Here is a 22025-nt window from a genome sequence, read left to right on the forward strand (position 1 = left end):
CTCCTTCTCGGAGGGGAGGGGGGGGGGGGGGCACGCGCCGCCGTAAGCCGCCCTGCCATTGGCCCATCAGACGCTCGCGCTGATTGGCCGCCGGCGGGGCGCCCAGGGTGGAGAGCGGGCGGCCGGCCGCGGTAGGGTCTTCGGACTCCACGCCGGCGCGTGCCGATGAGTGGGGGGGGAGGCTCAGCGCTGGCGCGCGCAGGCTGCTGCGTTCTGACCGCAGGGTCGCCGCATCGCCAGGGCGCGAGCTCCGCACCGTGCACGCTTCGGCCGGGGGGGGGCACCCATAGCCTGACCCCCCCCTCCCTGGAATCCCACTGCTGGGCACCCCCAGCGCCCCGCAATGCCAGTGCCCCAGGCTGAGCCCCAGCAATCCTAGGCAGAGCCACACCCCTCCAGAGCCCTGCCAGTGCACCCCCTCCTGGCCCCCGCTCGCTACAATCCCAGAGCCGTGCCCTGCTGCCCACCCACAGCCCCCTGCCGTTCCAGGGCTGGATACCCCCATAGACCAGCCTAACAGCCCCCTGCTACGCCACTGCTGGGCACCCACAGAGCTCTGCTCGCATCCCACCGTACTTACAGCCTCCTTCTTTCCAGTGCTGGGCACACATTCAACACTTCCCGTGCTCTCTAGTGCTGAGTTCCACTTCCTCCCCGCCCCATGTCCTGAGCACCCACACATGACTTGGCCTATGCATCCCAATCCTGACGCATGGCTCACTCTGTTTAATCCTGGACTCCCTTCCCATCTACCAATGCACCACAGAAGTGACCTATAATTAATACCTCCTGTTGTTCCACTCATGGATCTCCACCCAGCCCTGGGTTTACAGGCTCCTTGATCCCAACTTACAACACACTGTTGATCCAGACCCAGGTCCCTAAGATAGTTATCTCAGTTCTCCTCAAACCTCCTCACCTTCCCCCACCTGTCCTTGGGCCAGGTGTCCTTCAAATTGAAACTGATAGTTTTCTGAACTGTGTTCCAGACCATCATGAGTGTACACTGCACTAATTTTTACGTGCTATAAATTGAATCCAAGGTGCCCAGGGAGAAGAGCCCCAATGCATAAGCTCCATCGCACCACCTAGTGACACCCTTGTAGTATTGTAGAGAGGTATGTGGAATGGCAAATGGCATAAGCCTCCAAAATGTGCTTGGAAGTTATTTACGGACTCAGTTTTAAACGTTTATGTATCTCTGCCTCTTTTGCTTGATAGCAAACCCAGTTTAGTTTCAACGGGTAGTCCTGTGACTCCTTAGAAATACATAAATATATATGTAGTATCATGAGCTTTTGTGGGCAAAACCCACTTCATCAGATGAATTTGTAAATCTTGGGTGTTCAATGATGCAGCTGGTACCTACTCTAAAACAGGGAACAATAAGAATGTCTATTCAAGCAATATGCTTAACAGATTTTATTGCCAAACCCATGATCTTATTGTTTTCCTGCCAGTTGTTGCATGTTGTCATTACTGTAAGCTCTTCAGGACAGAGACTGGCTTCTACTTTGTGTTTATACAGTGGTACATGCAATAGATCCCTATACCCCACACCCCAGCATTAAAAAATAATGAATCGAGTCCTGACAATAATGAAAATGGCTTTTAAAAGTGGACATTTTCCTATATAATTAATACATTTGAGGGGTTTTTTATGTCACACACTTTTGGATTCAACTATCAGTACTACCAACCCCAACTGTATAAAAATGATCAGACTGCCTAAAAAAGTCAGACAGTTTGGATACTTTTTCATTTTCTGGTTTTGGAGTTTTAGGCTTCAAATTTTCAAGCTCTTCTCTGCAGCCCTGAAGGCTAGAAAGTTATTTTTAAAACATTAAAGCTGAAATTCTTTCTTGCTCACATTACTCCAAGAGCCTCAAAAGGGTAGCTGTAGAGAGTAACAAAAATATATATAGTATCATGAGCTTTTGAGGACAAAAGCCACTTCTTCAGATTAGAGAAGTGGGTTTATATATATATACACAAAAGCTTCAGAGGGGTAGCCAAGTTAGTCTGTAACTAGAAAACTTAAAAACAACAAATAGTCTGCTGCCCAGGACCAAATTTACACTAACACCCCCCCTAATCCCCAACCGGGAGTTTTCTATCTGCTACCCAAGATACCTGTCATCACCTACAGCCCACAATTTAAACCCCTCCAAAGGTTCCTAACTGTCAGGGTAGTCAAACACTGGAATAAATTGCCCAGGGAGGTTGTGGAATCTCCATCTCTGGAGATATTGAAGAGTAGGTTAGATAAATGTCTATCAGGGATGGTCTAGACAGTATTTGGTCCTGCCGTGAGGGCAGGGGACTGGACTCGATGACCTCTCGAGGTCCCTTCCAGTCCTAGTATTCTATGATTCTATGAATGCACAATCAACAATCTATCCTGAAAAATGACTCCTCACTCTCACAGGCCTTGGGGCAGGACTGGCCTTACCATGAGGCAAACTGAGGTGGCCGCCTCAGGTGCCGGATTGTGTGTGTGGGGGGGGTGCCACTAGGACCCAGAGTGTAGAAAATTGTGTCTACTGCTGGTGCATATGTAGGTAGCAGAGCAGTACCATGGGAGGAGTAGTACAGGAAGAAGGCAGAATTGAGACCTTTCAAAGTTTTGGCCCAAGCAAGGGGACATGGAGGCGTCATTTGAGCTCCCCACCTCAGGTGCCAAAATGTTGTGGGCCAGCCCTACCATGGGGTAAAGGCCAATCCTCGCCTACAGACAACCCCCTAACAAACAAATTCTTTCCAGTAGAATAGTGATAGAAATGTAGCCGTGTTAGTCTGGTGTAGCTGAAACAAAAACAGGATTCTGTAGCACTTTAAAGACTAACAAGAGGGTTTATTAGGTGACGAGCTTTTGTGGGCCAGACCTACTTCCTCAGATCAAATACTGAAAGAAAATTGTCACAACCATATATACCAAAGGATACAATTAAAAAAAATGAACACATATGAAAAGGACAAATCAAATTTCAGAACAGAAGGGGGATGGGAGGAGGAAGGTAAATGTCTGTGAGCTAATGATATTAGAGGTGATAATTGGGGAAGCCATCTTTGTAATGGGTAAGATAATTAATTCAGAACAGAAGGGGGATGGGGGGAGAGGTAAATGTCTGTGAGCTAATGATATTAGATGATATTAGGGGCTCATTTAACTGCACATCCACTAATGGGATCTATGCCATCAAATGCCATCAACGCCCCACTGCCATGTATATTGGCCAAACTGGACAGTCTCTATGGGAAAGAATTAATGGACACAAATCAGATCTCCAAAAAGGCAACACACAGAAACCTGTTGGAGAACACTTTAATTTCCCCCGGCACTCATTAATGGATCTCCAAGTCACCATGTTGTTTCAAGCCAATTCCACAAGCCAAATACACAGGGAAGGGTTGAAACTTAACTTCATTTACAAGTTTAATTCTTATCAGAATGGAACGAACAGAGATATTGGCTGGCTCGCACACTACCTTCCACATCCTAATGACTTAACCAATCAACCAAACAATAAAGGTGCTAATTGTCCTTATCAGCCTCTTATAACTACTCAAACAATCTATTCACTGTCTTTTTTCTCTTTTTCTCTCCTCTCCCGCCCCCTTCCCTTATTTATTCTTGGATCTGGACTTTTAATACTCCAGTCATCTGAAGAAGTGGGCTGTGCCCATGAAAGTTCATGATACCATCTACATGTTCTGTTAGTCTTTAAGGTGCTACTAGACTATTTGTTGTTTTTTAAGTCTTTCTGCATATATATAGTTAGTCTCTGAGGGGCTACAGTACTACTTGTTGTTTTACTCCATGAGCTGCAGTGCTGAGGGAGGAAATCACATATTTCCAAGCTGGCAACACAGAGGGGTGCAGAGGAATGATATAGCTCAAGGAGATTGCCAATGAGGCTGATTTTTTCACCTCTAAAATACCACCTGAAATCCAACTCAGGGGCTTGGCTCTGGGCTGTGCTAAACACTCACCACTTCTTGCACCAGAAATATGCAAATGAGACTAAGCATGGAATATTGCCAAGCCTCATTTGCACACCTAATGAGCCGCCATTTTTGCAGAAGAGGCTCTTGTGCCAAAAGGAGCTGTCTACACTGCCCCTTCTTGCGCAAGAAAAACCCTCTTGTGCAATGCCATTACACCGATTACTTTTCAGGAAGAACGGCATTGAGCAAGAAGGTTTTTGTTGCGCAAGAAGGGGCAGTGTAGACGGCTCCTTCTGGCACAAGAGCCCCTTCTGCAAAAATGGCGAGGAGTCCTGTGACACCTTATAGACAAAGCTTTGCCCACGAAAGCTTATGCTCCAACACTTCAGTTAGTCTATAAGGTGCCACAGGACTCCTTACCGCTTTTGCAGATTCAGACTAACACGGCTCCCCCTCTGATACTTCTGCAAAAATGGCGTCTCATTAGGTATGCAAATGAGGGTCGGCGATATTCCACACTTAGCCTCATTTGCATATTTCTGGTGCAAGAAGCTGCGAGTGTAGACATAGCTCAGCTGAGGTCACTGGAAGCAAGCCCACATCTCAGTGGCCAAATCCTACTCACCTTACTCAATTCAGACCAGCACCCTAGCTCCAAGTGACTACGGCCGTCAATGGACCTGTTCAGATTTATACCACCTAAAGCAGGGGTGGGGCACCTTTTTGGAGTTGGGGGGCTGCTGACCCACAGAAAAATCAGTCAGGGACCACACAAAAGTGAGAAGCAACCCCCCCCAAAAACCCCCAAACTCTCACTGATGCAGCCTCTGACTGAAAAGGAGAAAGACACTCCCCACATTCCCCTCACACACCGGAGCCTGTGGGGCAGGGAGTGGGTCCAGGCTAATGGATTTTGTGTGCTCCAGCCCCATGGAGGATAATGGTGGGGAACTGCAGCACCAGGACAGGTTCCCCAATGCTGGGGGGGAGCCCGGAGTCTTGGGGGCAAGCCAGGGGCTACATCTGTCCCATGGGCCTTAGGTTCCCCACCTCTGACTTAGAGGTCTGGCCCAGTGACTTCAGTGTAACTAATCACATGGGTTACGCAGGCAAGCATGTTCTGATCCTAAAACTCATTCCTTCTTGGTCACAAGAGTTTGAGAGATTCCATAGTGTGTGGTGTGAAGTTTGTAATAAGATCCCACGCTTTGGGAAAATCTGCTGACGTGTTTCTGTTATACACACAGCCTACAGCATTAGTCTAACAGAGAGACGCCAGATTTAGCCACCCCACTTATTGCTCTTGGATTTGAAAATAGTGTAATCGCCTGATTTCTGAGCACAAATGAAATCCAGGTAAAATTCCTGTCGTGCTATAAAGCAGAATGCTCCAGGGCTGGTATATTTCAGGCCATCAGTAATAGGTCTGCCTGGATTCTGCACGTCTGCTTTGCAAAACTCAGCAAAGAGCAACCCACACAGAGAGGACGTTATCAGGACCATACATGCGGGGGGGGGAGGCAGTATGTGAAGGGTGTGAACTCACACCCTGCCCATGACCTCCCATAGGGCTGATTCCAGCTGGGCTGGGGAAGGCTGGGGCAGTACACTGCCCAACCCTCCCTCCCGTGCTCCTGCTGGGAAGGCTGGGGCTGATTTCCACCAAGAGTGATGCTGGGGGTGGGGCTGGGCCTCGCTCGTGGAGGGGGGAATCAGCCCTAGCCTTCCCCCATCTGGTCAGAGCACAGGGGAAGGAGGCTGGGCCAGCACAGCACTTCTGCCTTCCCCTCGCTGGCCGGAGTATGCGGATCCCACACACCTAGTCCCCAAAAGTGGCACTTAGCCCGCTTACAGCGAGAGATAAGAACAAGGAGCTCTACAGCCTTAGCTGAGCATCAGCTGGCTTTATAGCTCAAGCTGTAGAGGCTCCTACACTAAGCTCTTAGAGGGCTCAGGTTGAAATATACTAGCTGCCAATTACACATTTGCATTCTTGCAGTCTACATTTACAAAAAAAGCATCCCACGCAGAAATTCCTGTGTACAGGCCTGGTTATCCTGTATGAGGTGATGGGGGGTGTGTGTGTGTGTGTGAAGGAATGGAGCCCATTTGAGGCCTGCAAGGTGCAGATATGCAAGCAAAATCCTCAGACCTTCCTAGACCTAGGTCTGGGTTCAAGCAAATACAAGGCTAAGAGCAAATATTTCACATAGTGATCAAAGGCCATTGATGGGTACATGCCCGCAGTGGTAAGAATTAAAAAACCCCACACATATAAGACTCTGCACATCCGGGGGAAATTTCTTGCCCACAAACTATAACTGTGCTAGCACTTCCTTGCCCCCAACCCCATTTTCACAAATTTATTGCTACCTCCTGCACTGAAGTACCAGCTATGTAGTTAACACTCTGTGTGTAAACAGGAAGTGCTGCACCTATAGATTGCCATTCCACACCCAGGAAAGCATCTGTTCTAAATCCGCATTGCTGGTTTCTGTGTTTTGCCTCTGTCAGTGACTCCCAATCAAACATGCTCAGTTTTCATGTAAAAGATTGTTTTTCCTCCCGCAGCTCAGCTTGGGATCCGAAAGTCAAGTTGGATGCTTTCCTTCTTGCGCATAATCCTCTGCAGAATTTTTAACTTCTGTTTTACTCCTGTATGCCCTGCAGAGAGAGCCATCCTAGCGATGGGAGAGGGAATTGGATTCTGTTCCTCCTTGTCCACCATCAACAGAGTTGCTTACTATGTTCCAGCTGTTACACTTACGCCAGCCCATTGAATCATGATCTCAGCTCCTCAGGCTCTTCTGTGTCCCTTGTCAGGCTAGCTGACCTCCTGAAAGACCGAACCTCTCTGCTTCTCAGGAATGATAACTAGAGCTGTTTGAGGCAGTCATGGAGCTTTATAACCACACAAGCAACCTACCCACTTTGGCTATTGGGAGGTTGTTGCTCAGATTAACGGTCATTGGCTAGGAAAGAAAAAACCCACCCCACAAAATAGGTGTCCTGTGCTCACCCAGGCTGCGTCTACACTGCACCTCTCTTGCGCAAAAGCCTATGCAAATGAAGCACGGATTAACATATTGCCATGCTTCATTTGCATAATTAATTAGGGACTGTTTTTGCGCAAGAGGCTTTTGCACAAAAAGGAGCTGGGTAGACGGCTCCTTTTTGTGCAAAAACCCCCTCTTGCGAAAGAGCCGTTCTTCCTCATTTTTTCTTGTGCAAAAACAGCTCCTACTTAATTATGCAAATTAAGCATGGCAATATGCTAATCCACAATTCATTTGCATAGGCTTTTGCACAAGAGAGCTGCAATGTAGATGTAGCCCAGTATAGCACCTCTCTGGGCTGCGCTTGATCCCATACACAATTCTTTCTGAGTGAGGTGTGACCTTAAGCTTCTAAACTCAAGACAAGTTAACAGCAAGAAGCTCAGTGACTTAGTCCTAGATGTGGCACACACGCCTTCTCTAAATTTGGGTTCATTTTCTGTTTTCTGCTCCCACATCTCTTCCTTCTCTAGGTGGACCCTCCTGCTCCTCTCTCCCCGTAGTATATTTAATGTCCATTTCATATCTAAAATAAGTATATTATCTAATTCATATAGTGCTTTTCAACCATACGTATCTCCAATAACTTTACAAAATACAGTCAATATTATTAGCCCTGTTTTACAGATGGCAAAAATAAGGCACAGAGAGTGAAAGTGACTTGCTCATGGTCACACAGCAGGCCAGTGGCAGAGAAAGGAAGAGAATCCACATCTCCTGAGTCCCCTACAACATCTATAGGCACCAAGCGCCAGGGATCTAAATCAGTCTTTTCAGGGGGAATGAAGCGTTTAGGTTGGTCATCTCAGCTAGTGCCTAAATCTGGTACTGTGGCAGTTCTTGGGCACCTATGTCTGAGAGTCATCTTGTTATCCCCTGCCTCCAGCATGAGGGAGTCTGCCTTGTGCTAACTGGGTGTCAGCTCCCTAACACACCAGCTTTTCAGCCACTCAAGCCCTCTTCTCTGGGTTAAGCCGGCTCTCACATCACCTTGCAGATTAATGGCGCACCTCAGTCCTATTGAATCATTCCCCTCTCATATCTAGCCCACAACACCGGCTACTTACACAAATTGCAGATCCCCTGTCCTTAGATGTGCAGCATACCTGATTTGTCTAGTTTTGCCTTAAACTGCCAACTCCTGTTACCCATGTAGCACTTACAATAAAACACAAGAAGGTTTATTTAGGAAATAAAGATTCACTAGAAGTGAGAGAAAGCAATGGAAGCAAATGGTAACAACACAAAATAGAACAGGTGTTGACTCAAGTTCACATTTTATCAATTGTTACTGTTGATCGATAATAATGTAGCTCTCCCCCCCTCCAAAGTTCAGTCTCTTTCATAGCCGGCTGGTTTCAGATGAGCCAGGGGCAAATGTTCATGAAAGTACCCCACTCCGTAAGATACATAGTGCTTCTCTCCTCTAATGTCCAACATAAACTTCCCTTGCTACAATGTAAGCCTATTGCTTCTTGTCCTATCCTCAGAGGCCAAGGAGAACAATTTTTCTCCCTTCTCCCTGTTTCAGTTGTGATGACTACTGATGGAGAGTCGTGTTGAAAGTTATCGCCTTACAGAATGTTCTCTGGTTTCATCCACCAGTGTACAGACGTGATGACCTTTGATGGGAGTGTCACTCATGTGCTTAGGTTGTGTCTGCAACCAGATTTGCAGGCAACACTAGAAGTCTCACATATGTCGCTATGTTGGTTGGCACCAGCATGTGTCCTAGAAGTTGAAAACAAATCCTCGCTGAAGTTTGCGGACTGATGGAGATTATGTACATGAGAGTGGTCAGTCGGATAAATCTTTGGTTTGGTGTATTGTCTTGGCTTGGATGGAGTCAAGATTAGGGATGTGGAAGGTTAACTGGCAAGCATCACCCTTAATGATGATGGACAAGAAGAGTGAGTTTCATTTCAGAAATTCCCCACCTGCAATAAAGTTGAGGTGCAGAGAGACCATTCGAGTAATGAATGACCTATTTTGTAGGGTGCACTAGAGTTAACAGATGCTGCTAACTGAGGCAGCAATTTGCTCAAGCAAATGGCAAAATATACAGAGCAATCCCATCCCAACAAAAGGCTTTTAAAATTCTACAGAAAGGCATGAAAGGGGTAACAGGATGGAGGCACCTAGAACACCAATGACTGGAGTCACACAGTTTGAAAAACCCCAGTAGCCTTAAAACCCATTGTTTCTGGGCAATTTCCTCATTTGTCGTTAGGATCTCCATATGGGCTCTCAAGCAGGCCTTGCCCCTGTCCAGTAAGTCACAGAAGATTCCTCTGGCTTCAAGTGATGCTCACAACACAGATTCTTTGTTACGAGTTACCAGGTTCTCAGACAACGAGCAGTCGGTTGAGGCTCTTTCAAGCTAATTCCTTGCTCTGCATCAGGCTACTCAACATGTGGCCCGCAGCCCATTTGTGTGCGGCTCGCGAGGCGGTTTGGGATTATGCGGGGCTAAACACGTGGCCTGCGGGTGGGGTCCTTTGAACATGGCCTCCACTGGGAACACACTGCACAACGGTGAGACGTCTCCCAGGCAGGGGAGGGGGAAAGATGCAAGCAGGCGGGCTGGCTGGAACAGAGGGGTACAAGATGTCGGTGTTTCTAGCCCCCAGGAAGGAGGTGCTGGGAGCGCCGGGGAATTGTGGGAAGTGCTTTGTATTCATGCCTGTCAGTGTGTAAGAATCTATTTGCATATATTTTTGCATGTATATGCAACCACACAAGTTGCAGCCCTCGGCATGTGCTGTGAGTATCATTGTGACCCCCAGGGCTTCCAAAGTTGAGTAGCCCTGCTCTACATATTGCCTTTTGCTAGGAAGAAGGGGCGGGGAGGCATAAAGGCTATTCACTGTTTTATTAACTGAATGGAGTTACTCCAGTTTTCCCAGGTACCACTATGTGCTCATTGACACACTTTGGAGCCCACTCCAGAGTACATACAAGTCAATGGGAGTCTTTCTAGGGACTGTAAATGGCACTAGATCAAGCCCCAAGCTGAGAGACTCTGCTCAGGTTTCTGCTCCCATACATTGTCTAATCTGGTGACTCTTCTGCGCAAACAACTGTGCACCTGCATCCCTCAGAGACAGGGGCCTGGTCTACGTGAGGGAGTAGTTTCAGATCAAGATACACAACTCCAGCTACGTCAATTGCGAAACTTGAGTCAAAGTATCTTAAATCAAATTTTGGCACCGTCCACACTGCAGGAAGTCAAAGGGAGCACACTCTCCCTTCAATTTCCCTTACTCCTCGTAGAAGCAGGACTATTGGTATTGACAGGAGCACCCTCTTGGTTTGAATTAGCGTGTCTTCACTAGACCACGGAAGATCGACTGCAGCTGCTTCAATCTTATCTGGAGTGTAGGTATGGCCAGGGAATTCCTCTCTGTGCATGATCAGGTGTGGAAACAGGGGGCAGGGCAAGAAAAGAGCCGAGCACTGAGAACAGGGAGGGGAGCAGCAGCTGATTTTAACTCCTGGCTATGAAATGACTCAGATGAAATTCATGCAGCCCCCCAGGGAGTAGGGGACCTACGACATGAGTCATGCAGGCTTCCTCTTTGCTCCCTTGATTGCCTGTGGGCAGGCTGTGAATCAGTTCCCTATGGTCTCTTTAGGGGGGGTTATATTTTGAAGTGAATGTAGAGTTGGTGAAAGTTGCTTGCTTTGCAGCTCTGGGGCGTGAAACTCCCCAGGACTTCAACAGGCTCATCCGGTCTCTAGAGCACAAAGAAATAAAACAGTGGGCAGCTTCTCTCTCCCAGTTCCCTTCTCCACCACTTGGGACCTGATCCTGGACCTGGAGCCACCGCCTGAGTGGGGGAGTATCACTCCCTTTTAGAAGCAACCAGATGCATCAGGGCTGTCTTACCTCATCTGGCTTCAGACGAGCGGCTGTTCCCGTTCCAGGGAGCAATCACCAACCCTCCTTCTCTACCACATGTATGCTGCTTGCTGTCTCCCCAGCCCACCAAGGACTCACTGTAATCCCCACAGCCCTGCAGGCTCTTCCTCCAGAACCCCCTTTTCTTGATTCAAGCCAAACCTTACAACCTCCCAGTAGGAACTGGGGCCCAGAGGCTTGTCAACTGACTTGCGTCTCTCAGCTCCAGAACTTGTCACAGGAACCAACCTCTCTCCTGCAACCTTCCTTTAGCTGAGCCCTCTCTGTGAGGACACATGGCCCCTTCCCTGTGACAGATGACCAGGATTATCTATCCTCCTCCCCCGGTTACACTTATTTAAGAATTAAACTCTTATATTTATACTCTAATGGGTAGTAGGTTTAAAACTACTAAAAGAAAGTTCTTCTTCACACAGCACGTAGTCAACCTGTGGAACTCCTTGCCAGAGGAGGCTGTGAAGGCTAGGACTATAAGGTTATGTCTACACAAGCCCCCTAGTTGGAACTAGGAAGGCTAATGAGGACGACCGAAATTGCTAATGAAGCGCGGGATTTAAATACCCCATGCTTGATTAGCGTAATCCCGACCGGTCTCCATTTTGGAAATTGACTAGCCTGAAGTAACTGCCCGCATCTACACGCAGCAGAGAAGCGGGATTCCGAGATAAGCCCCTTAGTTCCAATTAACTGTTACTCCTTGTGGAATGAGGTTTAACGGTTAATTTGAACTAAGGGGTTTATCTTGGAATCCCGCTCCTCTGCCACATATAGACGTGTGCAGTTACTTCGGGCTAGTCAGTTTCCAAAATGGCGACCGGCCGGGACTACGCTAATCAAGTGCAGGATATTTAAATCCCGCGCTTCATTAGCAATTTCGGTCGTCCTCATTAGCTCATTAGATCGTCCTCATTAGATCCCGGGGTGCTGCCCGTCTCACACACAGTCCCAGCGGAGCACACGGGCGAGTCCGGCCCCGGGGATTCCATCCCGCCCCAGCTCCACCCCCTCCCCACTGCGTAGTTGCATAATGCCTGTCCGGTAGACACGTTCACGCAACATGAGCCTGTCTACCAGCCAGGCAGTACAACTACGTGCTGACACTCATGATAATAATACAACTTATTTAATTAGAAAATACCGGACATTTATATTTGTTTCCCCGACAGAAGGCTCAAATACTGGACTGTCCGGTTCAAAACCGGGCACCTGGCAACCCTACTAAGAGGTTTATTTTTTATAGCAGGAAAGTTGTCATCTCAGAGACCCATTCACCACCTGCCTGCCTCTCTGACGCTCCTCCTCCAAAACCTCCCCCATCCATTTGGCCCTCAATGCACACAGCAAGCCTTGCTCCGTATCCCATCCTACTGTCCAAAGTGTTCATAGCCCTTAGTGGACTATACCAAGAACACTACTGCCCTCTGCTGGTCGACGTTTTGTATAGCCGAAAGCAATCCGGAGTGGTCTTGCCCAGCAACACATGGCTGCTGCCCTGCACAGAGTGAAGGCCTGTCACTATGGGCAGGCCAATGAGTTTGGCTAGCGGTGGTGAGTATCACTTCTCTTGTCATGTAGGACAGCTGGCTGATGGCCTGACCTCGCCCTGGCCTTCGCTCCCCAAATGCTGATGCAGCCAACGAATGAAATGTTAAATGGCCCAAAGGGGAACTAGCAAGGTCCTGTCTTAGGAAAGCTAGTGAGGAGCGAGGCTTTGCTGTGGCAAAGGGAACTGATTTCTCCCTTACCAAGCTTGGCTCTGGGGCAAGTCCCATGGAAAGTAAATATTTAAGCTGCCCCCCTGCCATGTAGCCCCCTGTCTGCTCCCACCTTTGGAGGTCTTCTATTTCTATTAGTGTGATGGCCCCCGACCGAAATCCTGTTGAGTGAGCTATTGTAGAATCACACAGGCAGGGAGGTGTGGGGCGAGGGGAAGAGGGAGGGGGCACAATGGGGGCAATTGCCTCATGGCCCAGCAATGCTGCAGCAGAGGCAGTACCTGGAACCCCAGCTCTTTAAATTGCTCCAGGAAGCGCTGAGTGCTGGAGGGGGGTACACATTTGCAGTCCAAGAGGCACTAAGGGCTGGCTGCTTCGGCCCCATCTCTTCTGCACAAGGCCATGCTCCTTCTGGGAGTGCAGAGCTGCCCCCCACCTTGCCTTTTCTGAAAAAGTTTTTTCGGAAAGAGGCGCGTGTGGACGCGGAAGAGGGAGTTCTGTCGAAAAAAGAGGCCTCCGGGAAATAACACAGCTGTTCTGGAGGCTGCTCCGTCCAAACTTAGCACAACTCTTATAGTTCTTGTCTCCTGCCAGCTCTTGAAGCCGCAGGCACCCGGGACAAGGCTTGTGGCAGGAAGCCGGCCCTGGGAGCTGCACCTCACCACGCGGCTGCCACTGCCACACTTTTCCTGAGCCATGGCCCACTGGCCCTCACAGGGAGCATGCCCAGGGCTCCCAGAACCCAGCCAGGAGCACCAAAAGGCATGTGCTGTCGTGATCTGGGGCGAATATCCCGGCCCTCTTGGAGGCATGGGGTGAGGAGGAGACCCTCCAGGATCTCTGGCTGGATGGCAGAGGCCCTGGCTGCGAGGGGCTACCACCCTAGTCGTCGACTTGGGTCTAGAGATGCCTTGTCGTTGCCCACCCGGGGCTCCCAGGCCAGGAGAAGGAGGATGACAAGCTGGAGGAGGAAGAGGAGACAGCCAGCACCGTCACCCTCACCCTGGAGCCGGTACCCCAGGGCCTGGATGTCTCTCAGGCATCCTCCAAGGCTGGGGAGAGATCACCAGGTGAGTGCGCTTAGCGTTTCACACACAGAGGGCAGGAGTGGCGGGCGCTGAGGGGCTGGGGTGTAATCGTTGCTCGGCCTGGACATTGCACTGCAGTCTGTGCACATGGAAGCACATGCAGCAACGGTCTGCGCCGTGTGGCCCTGGGACATGCAGCAGACCCTGGCCCAGAAGGTCCAGGATGACGCCCCATGGAAGAGCCAAACGTGCAGCTGGTGCAGCAGGGCCGCAATATGTGTGCCACCATACAGGAGATGAGGGCATACCTGGCTCTTGCCCCTGCTCCTGCCCCCTCTCCCCCTGCCATGCCTGACCCCACTCCAGCCTCCCCTCCTGCCTATTCCTGTTTTCCCTGGCCCTCCCCACCCCTGACATCACCAAGGTCCCTGGAGCTGAGGCCCAACTTCCAGCTGCACCATGCACCTCTCTCAGCCCACGTCTGAGCCCCCCTCTCCTACCTGCTCCTCTCCAGGTTCTCATCCCCTCTCCTCCCCCGTTACTTTTATTGAAAAACAAAATACAAAGTTATGTTTTGAAAACAAAACCATTGTTTTTATTGAGTTTACAGGGAAGGGGGGGGGAGGGAGAGGTTATTGCGGGAAAAGCATCGGGCGGCAAGGCATAGGCCCCTAGTGGGGAGGCCCTGGGGAGAGTTACTGGAGTCCCGAGAGAAACTCTCCCTCAGGACCTCCCAGATGTGCACCCCCACCTGATGGGCCTGGCGGATGGCAGATGTGCACGACTGCTTGAAGGTCCTTCCCAACCAGCCAGCCTCTGCCCTCCACTCTCTGAGGAAGGCCTCCCCCTTGCTCTCCACAATGTTATGGAGAACACAACACGCAGAGACCACCTCAGGGATGTAGTGTTCCCCCACATCAAGGTGGGTCAGGAGGCACCTGAAGCACGCCTTCAAGCACCCAAAAGTGCATTCCATCTGGATGCGGGCCCTACCCAGGCAGGAACTGAATCGGTCCCTGTTGGGGTCCAGGTGGCTGGTGTACGGCTTCATGAGCCATGGCATGAGGGGGTAGGCCGCATCCCCCACAATGCACTGTGCCATCTTCACGTGCCCAACCCAAAAATCATTCTGGAGGAAGAAAGTGCCAGCCTCCAGGTTTTGGTAGAGGCTGGAGTTTCTAAACATGCAAACGTCATGCACGCTCCCCAACCACCCGACAAAAATGTCTGTGAATTGTCCGTGGTGGTCGACCAGGGCCTGAGGACCATGGAAAAATAGCCCTTTCGGTTGAGGTACTGGGCAGCTCATTGTTCTGGTGCTCAGATGGGGATGTGGGTTCCATCTCTGGCCCCCCCAAAGTTGAGGAAGCCCTGGGCGGCAAATCCAGCCATGATGGGGTCCAGGTCTCCCAGGCGGATGACCCTGCGCAACAGGATGGAGTTGATGGCCCTCGCTACCTGCAGGAGGAGACAAACAAAGACACAAAACAGAGAATCAAAGGCCCTGAGCCCTTCGGGGATCCCCGCCCCCCCCTTCCTCCTTCAATCAATCCAGGAGCCACCCCCTCTGAATGTGTCCCCCACCACAGGGCTATGTGAGGGCGGGACTGCAGAACCCCCTGGAAACGGGGCTTCCCCACCCCAGCCCACCCCTGGAACCTCCACCCCCATATCCCTAGGGTCCTCCTTTTCCGTATTCCCCGCCCCAGGGACTGCAGCCCGAGAGTGCCTTACCTCCATGAGGAGGGCCCCGACAGTGAACTTTTCCATGCTAAACTGGTTGCCCACAGACCGGTAGCTGTCTGGGGTGGTGAGCTTCCAGATGGCAATGGCGACCCGCTTCTCCAGATGGGTGGTGGGTTGCATCTGGGTGTCCCGTTGTCGGAGGGCAGGAGTGAGCCAGGCACACAGCTCCATGAAGGGGGCTTTCCTCATCCTGAAGTTCTGGAGCCATTGCTGGTTGTCCCACCGCTCCATGCCCAGCCCGTCCCATCAGTCGGAACTGGTGTCCTGCCTCCAAAAGCGTCTCTCCACCATGAGATGTGGTTGCAAGGGCCTTGCTCCTGCAGCCAGGTAGAGGGTCTCACTGATGAGCTCGGTGTCAAGCTCGTGCAGCACCATGAAGGCAGCCTGCACAAAGTGCTGCCGACACTGCAGCATGGCTGTGTGCAGCCATCGCATGCCCAGAGGCAGCTCCGGCTGCAGGGCAAGCTGAAGTGTCCAAAAGCCGGGCAACCACAGCATGCACTGCAAATGCTTTGCTGTCCCTCAGAGAGGCAGGCAAACAAGCAGCCAAAGCTGAGTAACGGCTGTCCAGAAGGGTCTCTTTAAGCATGCGTCTCAGCTAGCTTTAGGCAACAGCACCCAGAAGCAACTGCTGACCTAATAGCCTGCCTGAACTGGTTCCGGGTGGCCTTAAACACGAGATAGCCTCCAATCAGTGTGGACGCTCTCTTTCGAAATAGCACATGGCTATTTTGTTGCACTTTTGCTGTGTGGACACTCTCTTTCAAAATAAATTTTCCAGAAGCTCTCTTCTGGAAAAGCTTATTCCGAAAGAAGCTTGTAGTCTTGATGTAGCTGAATTGATTGAACAATCAATTTGTAAGCACATGGACCAGCGTCGGGCAAAACATGCCTTGGATCTGGCCCACGGGAATCATAGAATCATAGAACCATAGCGCTGGAAGAGACCTCAGAAGGCCATCAAGTCCAGCCCCCTGCTCTAGGCAGGACCAATCCCAACTAAATCAACCCGGCCAGGGCTTTGTCAAGCCGAGACTAAAACACCTCTAGGGATGGAGACTCCACTACTTCCCTAGTAGCTTCTCCTCTCTTGGAATTCACACCTCCAGATCAGCTGCTAGAAGTGGGCCTCATCCTCCTTGATTGGCTCCACCTCGTCATCTCCAGCCTGATCCTGGCCTGCATATTTATACCTGCCTCTGGAAATTTCTACTACATGCATCTGACGAAGTGGGTCTTTGCCCATGAAAGCTTATGCTCCAACACCTCGGTTAGTCTACAAGGTGCCACAGGACTCCTCGCCGCTTTTGCAAATTCAGACTAACATGGCTACCCCTCTGATACTTGACACTACTTCCCTAAGTTACCCATCCCAATGCTTCACCACCCTCCTAGTGAAATAGTTTTTCCTAATATCCAACCTGGACCTCTCCCACCACAACTTGAGCCCATTGCTCCTTGTTCTGCCATCTGTCACTATTGAGAACAGCCTGTCTCCATCCTCTTTGGAACCTCCCTTCAGGAAGTTGAAGGCTGCTATCAAATCGCCCCTCACTCTTCTCTTCTGCAGACTAAAGAAACCCAAATCCCTCAGCCTCTCCTCATAAATCATATGCTCCAGCCCCCTTATCATTTTAGTTTCCCTCCGCTGGACCCTCTCCATTGCGTCCACATCCTTTTTGTAGTGGGGGGCCCAGAACTGGACACAATACTCCAGATGTGGCCTCACCAGAGCCGAATAAAGGGGAATAATGACATCTCTGGATCTGCTGGCAATGCTCCTCTTAATGCAACCTAATATGCCATTAGCTTTCTTGGCTACAAGGGCACACTGTTGACTCATATCCAGCTTCTCATCTACTGTAACCCCCAGGTCCTTTTCTGCAGAACTGATACTTAACTGGTTGGTCCCCAGCTTGTAAAAATGCTTGGGATTCTTAATCATAGAATACTAGGACTGGAAGGGACCTCGAGAGGTCATCAAGTCTAGTCCCCTGCCCTCATGGCAGGACCAAATACTGTCTAGACTATCCCTGATAGACATTTATCTAACCTGATCTTAAATATCTCCAGAGATGGGGATTCCACAACCTCCCTGGGCAATTTATTCCAGTGTTTAACCACCCTGACAGTTAGGAACTTTTTCCTAATGTCCAGCCTAAACCTCCCTTGCTGCAGTTTAAGCCCATTGCTTCTTGTCCTATCCCCAGAGGCCAAGACAAACAAGTTTTCTCCCTCCTCCTTATGACACCCTTTTAGATACCTGAAAACTGCTATCATGTCCCCCCTCAATCTTCTCTTTTCTAAACTAAACAAACCCAATTCCTTCAGCCTTCCCTCATAGGTCATGTTCTCTAGACCTTTAATCATTCTTGTTGCTCTTCTCTGGACCCTCTCCAATTTTTCCACATCTTTCTTGAAATGCGGTGCCCAGAACTGGACACAATACTCCAATTGAGGCCTAACCAGCACAGAGTAGAGCAGAAGAATGACTTCTCGTGTCTTGCTCACAACACACCTGTTAATACATCTTCCATCCCAAGTGCAGGACTCTACACTTGACCTTGTTGAACCTCATCAGATTTCTTGTGGCCCAATCCTCCAATTTGTCTAAGTCCCTCTGGACCCTCTCTCTGCCCTCCAGTGTATCTACCTCTCCCCCTATCTTAGTGTCATCTGCAAACTTGCTGAGGGTGCAATCCATCTCCTCATCCAGGTCATTAATAAAGATATTGAACAAAACCGGTCCTAGAACCGAACCTTGGGGCACTCCGCTAGAAACCGACCGCCATCCTGACATTGAGCCATTGATCCCTACCTGCTGGGCCCGGCCTTCTAGCCATCTTTCTATCCATCTTACCGTCCATTTATCCAATCCACAATCCCTTAACTTGCTGGCAAGAATATTGTGGGAGACCGTATCAAAAGCCTTGCTAAAGTCAAGGTATATCACATCCACTGACTTTCCCACATCCACAGAGCCAGTTACCTCATCATAGAAGCTAATCAGATTGGTCAGGCACGACTTTCCCTTTGTGAATCCATGCTGACTATTCCTAATCACTTTCCTCTCTTCCAAGTGCCTCAGCATGGATTCCTTAAGGATCCCTTCCATGATTTTTCCAGGTACCGAGGTAAGACTTACCGGTCTATAGTTCCCTGGATCGTCCTTCTTCCCTTTTTTGAAGATGGGCACTACATTTGCCTTTTTCCAATCATCCGGGATTTCTCCCGACCTCCATGACTTTTCAAAGATAGTGGCCAAAGGCTCCTCAATGACATTTGCCAACTCCCTCAGTACCCTCGGATGGATTAAGTCCGGACCCATGGATTTGTGTATGTTTAGCTTTTCTAAATAGTTCCTAACCTGTTCTTTACTCCCCAAGGGCTGTCCATCTTCATCCCATATTGTGTCACTTAGCGCATTAGTCCGGGAGCCCACCTTATCCGTGAAGACAAAGGCAAAGAAAGCATTGAGTACTTCAGCTTTCCCCACATCATCTGTCACCAGGTTACCTCCTTCATGCATTAGGGGCCGCACACCATCTCTGATCACCTTCTTCTTGTTAACATGCCTGTAGAAACCTTTCTTGTTATCCTTCACATCCTTAGCCAGTCGCAATTCCATTTGCGCTTTCGCCTTTCTGATAACCCCCCGGCATTCTCGAGCTATACATTTAAATTCCTCCCTTGTCATTTGTCCAAGTTTCCACTTTTTGTAAGCTTCCTTTTTGTGCTTAAGTTCTCCAAGGATTTCCCCTGTAAGCCAATCTGGTCTCCTCCCATGTTTGCCTCTCTTGCTACGCGTCAGGATGGTTTCTTTCTGTGCCTTCAATAAGGTTTCTTTAAAATACTGCCAGCTGTGCAGGACTCCTTTCCCCTTCATGTTAGCATCCCAGGGGATTCTGCCCATCAGGGCTCTGAGGGAGTCAAAAACCTGAGTCGGCTCCCTGCCTGCCCCACTCCCTGCTTGGCGCTCAGAAAAGCAGGCTGCAGGGCAGTGTGTGTGAATGGTGAGAGCCTGGGGGAAGAGGGAAGAGCCATTTTAGTCCTGGAAATTGCAACAATTGACATTTAAGCAACTTTCACTGAAAGAGCGCTAGACAATTTATAGGGCACGTGCCTGATGTTTGGAAACATTGAGCAGACCTTTCGGCACACAATAGGCTGCCCATCATGCAGCTCCAGCTACCCTCACTGTCCATGGCACCTCACTGACTGCCTTCACAACTAACCTCTTATGTGCACACTAGTAATTAATGTGTGCAAGGATCACCACTTGTACATGCATTCACCATAACTGTGCATGCAAAGTGTGTCTTTTATTGAAATTCAGGGCCTTTAACAACACTGGAACCTGTCTAATGATTGGAAAGCCCATTACAAATGTCTGAATTTTTTTGTATGGCATGAAATGAACAAACACTATGAAATACATTCTGCATCCTGAAATGGACTTTTCTCCATGTGTTATTGACAGCTTTAAATAATAGCAGATCATTATGTACTAAGAAAATGCAGCATATTTGTAAAAGTGATGTCTTGGCAATGAGAGATCTCACTGCACCAGGCTGCCCTTATGAAACAGTTTTTGAGTACTGAGGAAAATGAGCAATTTGTGGCTATTGCAACAGTAAGAAACATGGACTAGCAAGGGGTAGTCTGTGGCTAGGACTATAACAGGGTTTTAAAGAGAACTAGATACATTCATGGAGGTTAAGTCCATTAATGGCTATTAGCAAGTATGGATAAGGAACAGTGTCCCTACCTTCTGTTTGTCAGAGGGTGGAGATGGATGGCAGGAAAGAGATTGTTTGATCATTACCTGTTTCGTTCACTCCCTCTGGGACACCTGGCATTGGCCACTGTTGGCAGACAGGATACTGGGTTGGACGGCGGACCTATGGTTTGACCCAGTACAGCCATTCTTATGTTCTACTCTGTACTGACAGGGACCAGTTTACGCACTGTAAAAAGGAAGAGGAGTCCAGTGGAAGCGGAAAGACGAACAGATTTATTTGGGCCTAAGCTTTTGTGGGCAAAGACCCACTTTGCCAGTTTTTAAGATGCCACAGGACTCCTCTTTCTTTCTGCGGCTACAGACCAACACGGCTACCCCTCTGTGACGTTATCCCCTGTGGAGATGCCGTCATTGTGAGGTAAGATGCCATCCACACAAAAATACCATGTGGCAGTTGTGACAGGTTTGACTCACAGAGGGCCCCTGAGGGTTGTCCCCTTGTGTGTGATCATGCCTCTGACACCCCCCTTCCTGCTCTCTGGGGATCCCCACCACCCTGCCCTGCTGGGCCAGATCCTCTGGTCTCCCCCAGCCAAGACAGGGGGTTGGGGTTACTGCCCCCTTGCAAAGCAACAGACACACTGAACCACTTCAACTCCAGGAGGGCTCTGTTCTAAGGGCTCAGCACCCAGAAAACAACCCCCCCCCCCTTCCCCGCAATGGGACCATGCCCTGGCTTGGCTTAGCTCCTCCTCCCCCTTTGCACCCCAGCCGCCTTCTCCATCCGGCCGCTCCGCAAGCTTCCAGCCCCAGCGCGTGATGGACGTCCGGAGCGACGCCGCGCGGCCAATGGGCGGCTGATGCCCGGGGCACGGAGGGGGCGGGCGTAGAACGCCGCCCGGCAGTGCGCGAGGCAGGCCGCGGGCTGGGAAAGTGTCGCGCGGCCCTTGCAGACACGGTGTCGCGCGCTCCTGGCTGGGCTCTACCGCGGTACTTAGGTAAGGAGCCCTCCCCCCCCTTTGGCCCTTGTGAAGCAGGGAGGAGGGGCATAGCGTGCAGAGGGAGGAGGGGCATAGCGTGCAGAGGCCGGATTTTGCAGCGGGGCTCGGCCGCAGGAGCCCCCCCCCAGAGCTTGCAAGTGAATTCTCTCCGCTGCGGGCAGCCCCCGCTGCAGGAGGGCGCAGGGCACGGAGTCTCTGGGCCTCCCTTTGTTTTGCAAGGCGCGGGCGAGCGGAAGAGAGTCTGTCAAGGAAGCCGGGGGCAAGTCCAGGGTGACTCGGAGCAGCCCCCGAGCTGGATCGGGCAGAGAAATTAACCAACCCATAAAAGAATCCGAGCAGGATTTTGTTTGCGTTTTGCAGGGGGGTTCCCGGTCGGTTCCCTGATGAGAAACTCGCCAGCTTGTGGAACCAATAGGCCTGGAGTAAGGATAGGTCATTTGCTGGGTGGGGAGTGGGAGCTTTCACTTAAACAAGGAAGTGCTTGCAATAAATGTGGCTCTTGTTGATCTAAAATAAAAGTATTGCTAGTGGTTGCCTCAGGCACTTTCCATCTATGACACACGCTTACCTATAAAATACATATTGCAAAGCTCTGGTTTCCAGGCTCAATTGCTGGTTTGCTCTGGATGTCATTGATGCAAATGTCAAAATATCAGCAAATCCCTGGCTACGTCTACACTGGCCCCTTTTTCGAAAGGGGCATGCTAATTTTAAACTTCGGAATAGGGAAATCCATGGGGGATTTAAATATCCCCCGCGGGATTTAAATAAAGATGTCCGCCGCTTTTTTCCAGCTTGGGGAAAAGCCGGAAAAAAGCATCTAGATTGGCCCGATCCTCCGGAATAAAGCCCTATTCTGGAGGATCTC

General features: G+C 50.0%; 2 protein-coding genes across 3 annotated transcripts in view; one reads left to right on the top strand and one right to left on the bottom strand.

Moving 5' to 3' along the window:
* Nucleotides 1-14122: 14122 nt before the first annotated feature.
* Nucleotides 14123-16772, bottom strand: LOC142829706 (uncharacterized). Its single transcript, XM_075930985.2, has 2 exons — nt 15404-16772; nt 14123-15127 (listed from the first exon to the last, which is right to left on the bottom strand). The coding sequence occupies exons 1-2, from the start codon at nt 15644-15646 to the stop codon at nt 14990-14992; spliced, it is 381 nt and encodes a 126-aa protein (XP_075787100.2). The 5' UTR covers nt 15647-16772; the 3' UTR covers nt 14123-14989.
* A 4240-nt stretch (nt 16773-21012) lies between these two features.
* The window catches only part of MAVS (mitochondrial antiviral signaling protein), a 36527-nt gene continuing 35514 nt past the window's right edge, over nt 21013-22025 (top strand). The window contains exon 1 of one of the 2 annotated variants that reach the window (XM_006139231.4): nt 21013-21154. The gene's annotated coding sequence lies outside the window, so the exon portion shown is untranslated. The remainder of the gene's footprint in view (nt 21155-22025) is intronic. The other variant, XM_089777750.1, reaches the window with a different exon arrangement.

Source organism: Pelodiscus sinensis, chromosome 4 (genome assembly GCF_052426305.1).
Source record: "Pelodiscus sinensis isolate ZL-2025 chromosome 4, ASM5242630v1, whole genome shotgun sequence".
NCBI classification, from domain to species: Eukaryota; Metazoa; Chordata; order Testudines; family Trionychidae; genus Pelodiscus; species Pelodiscus sinensis.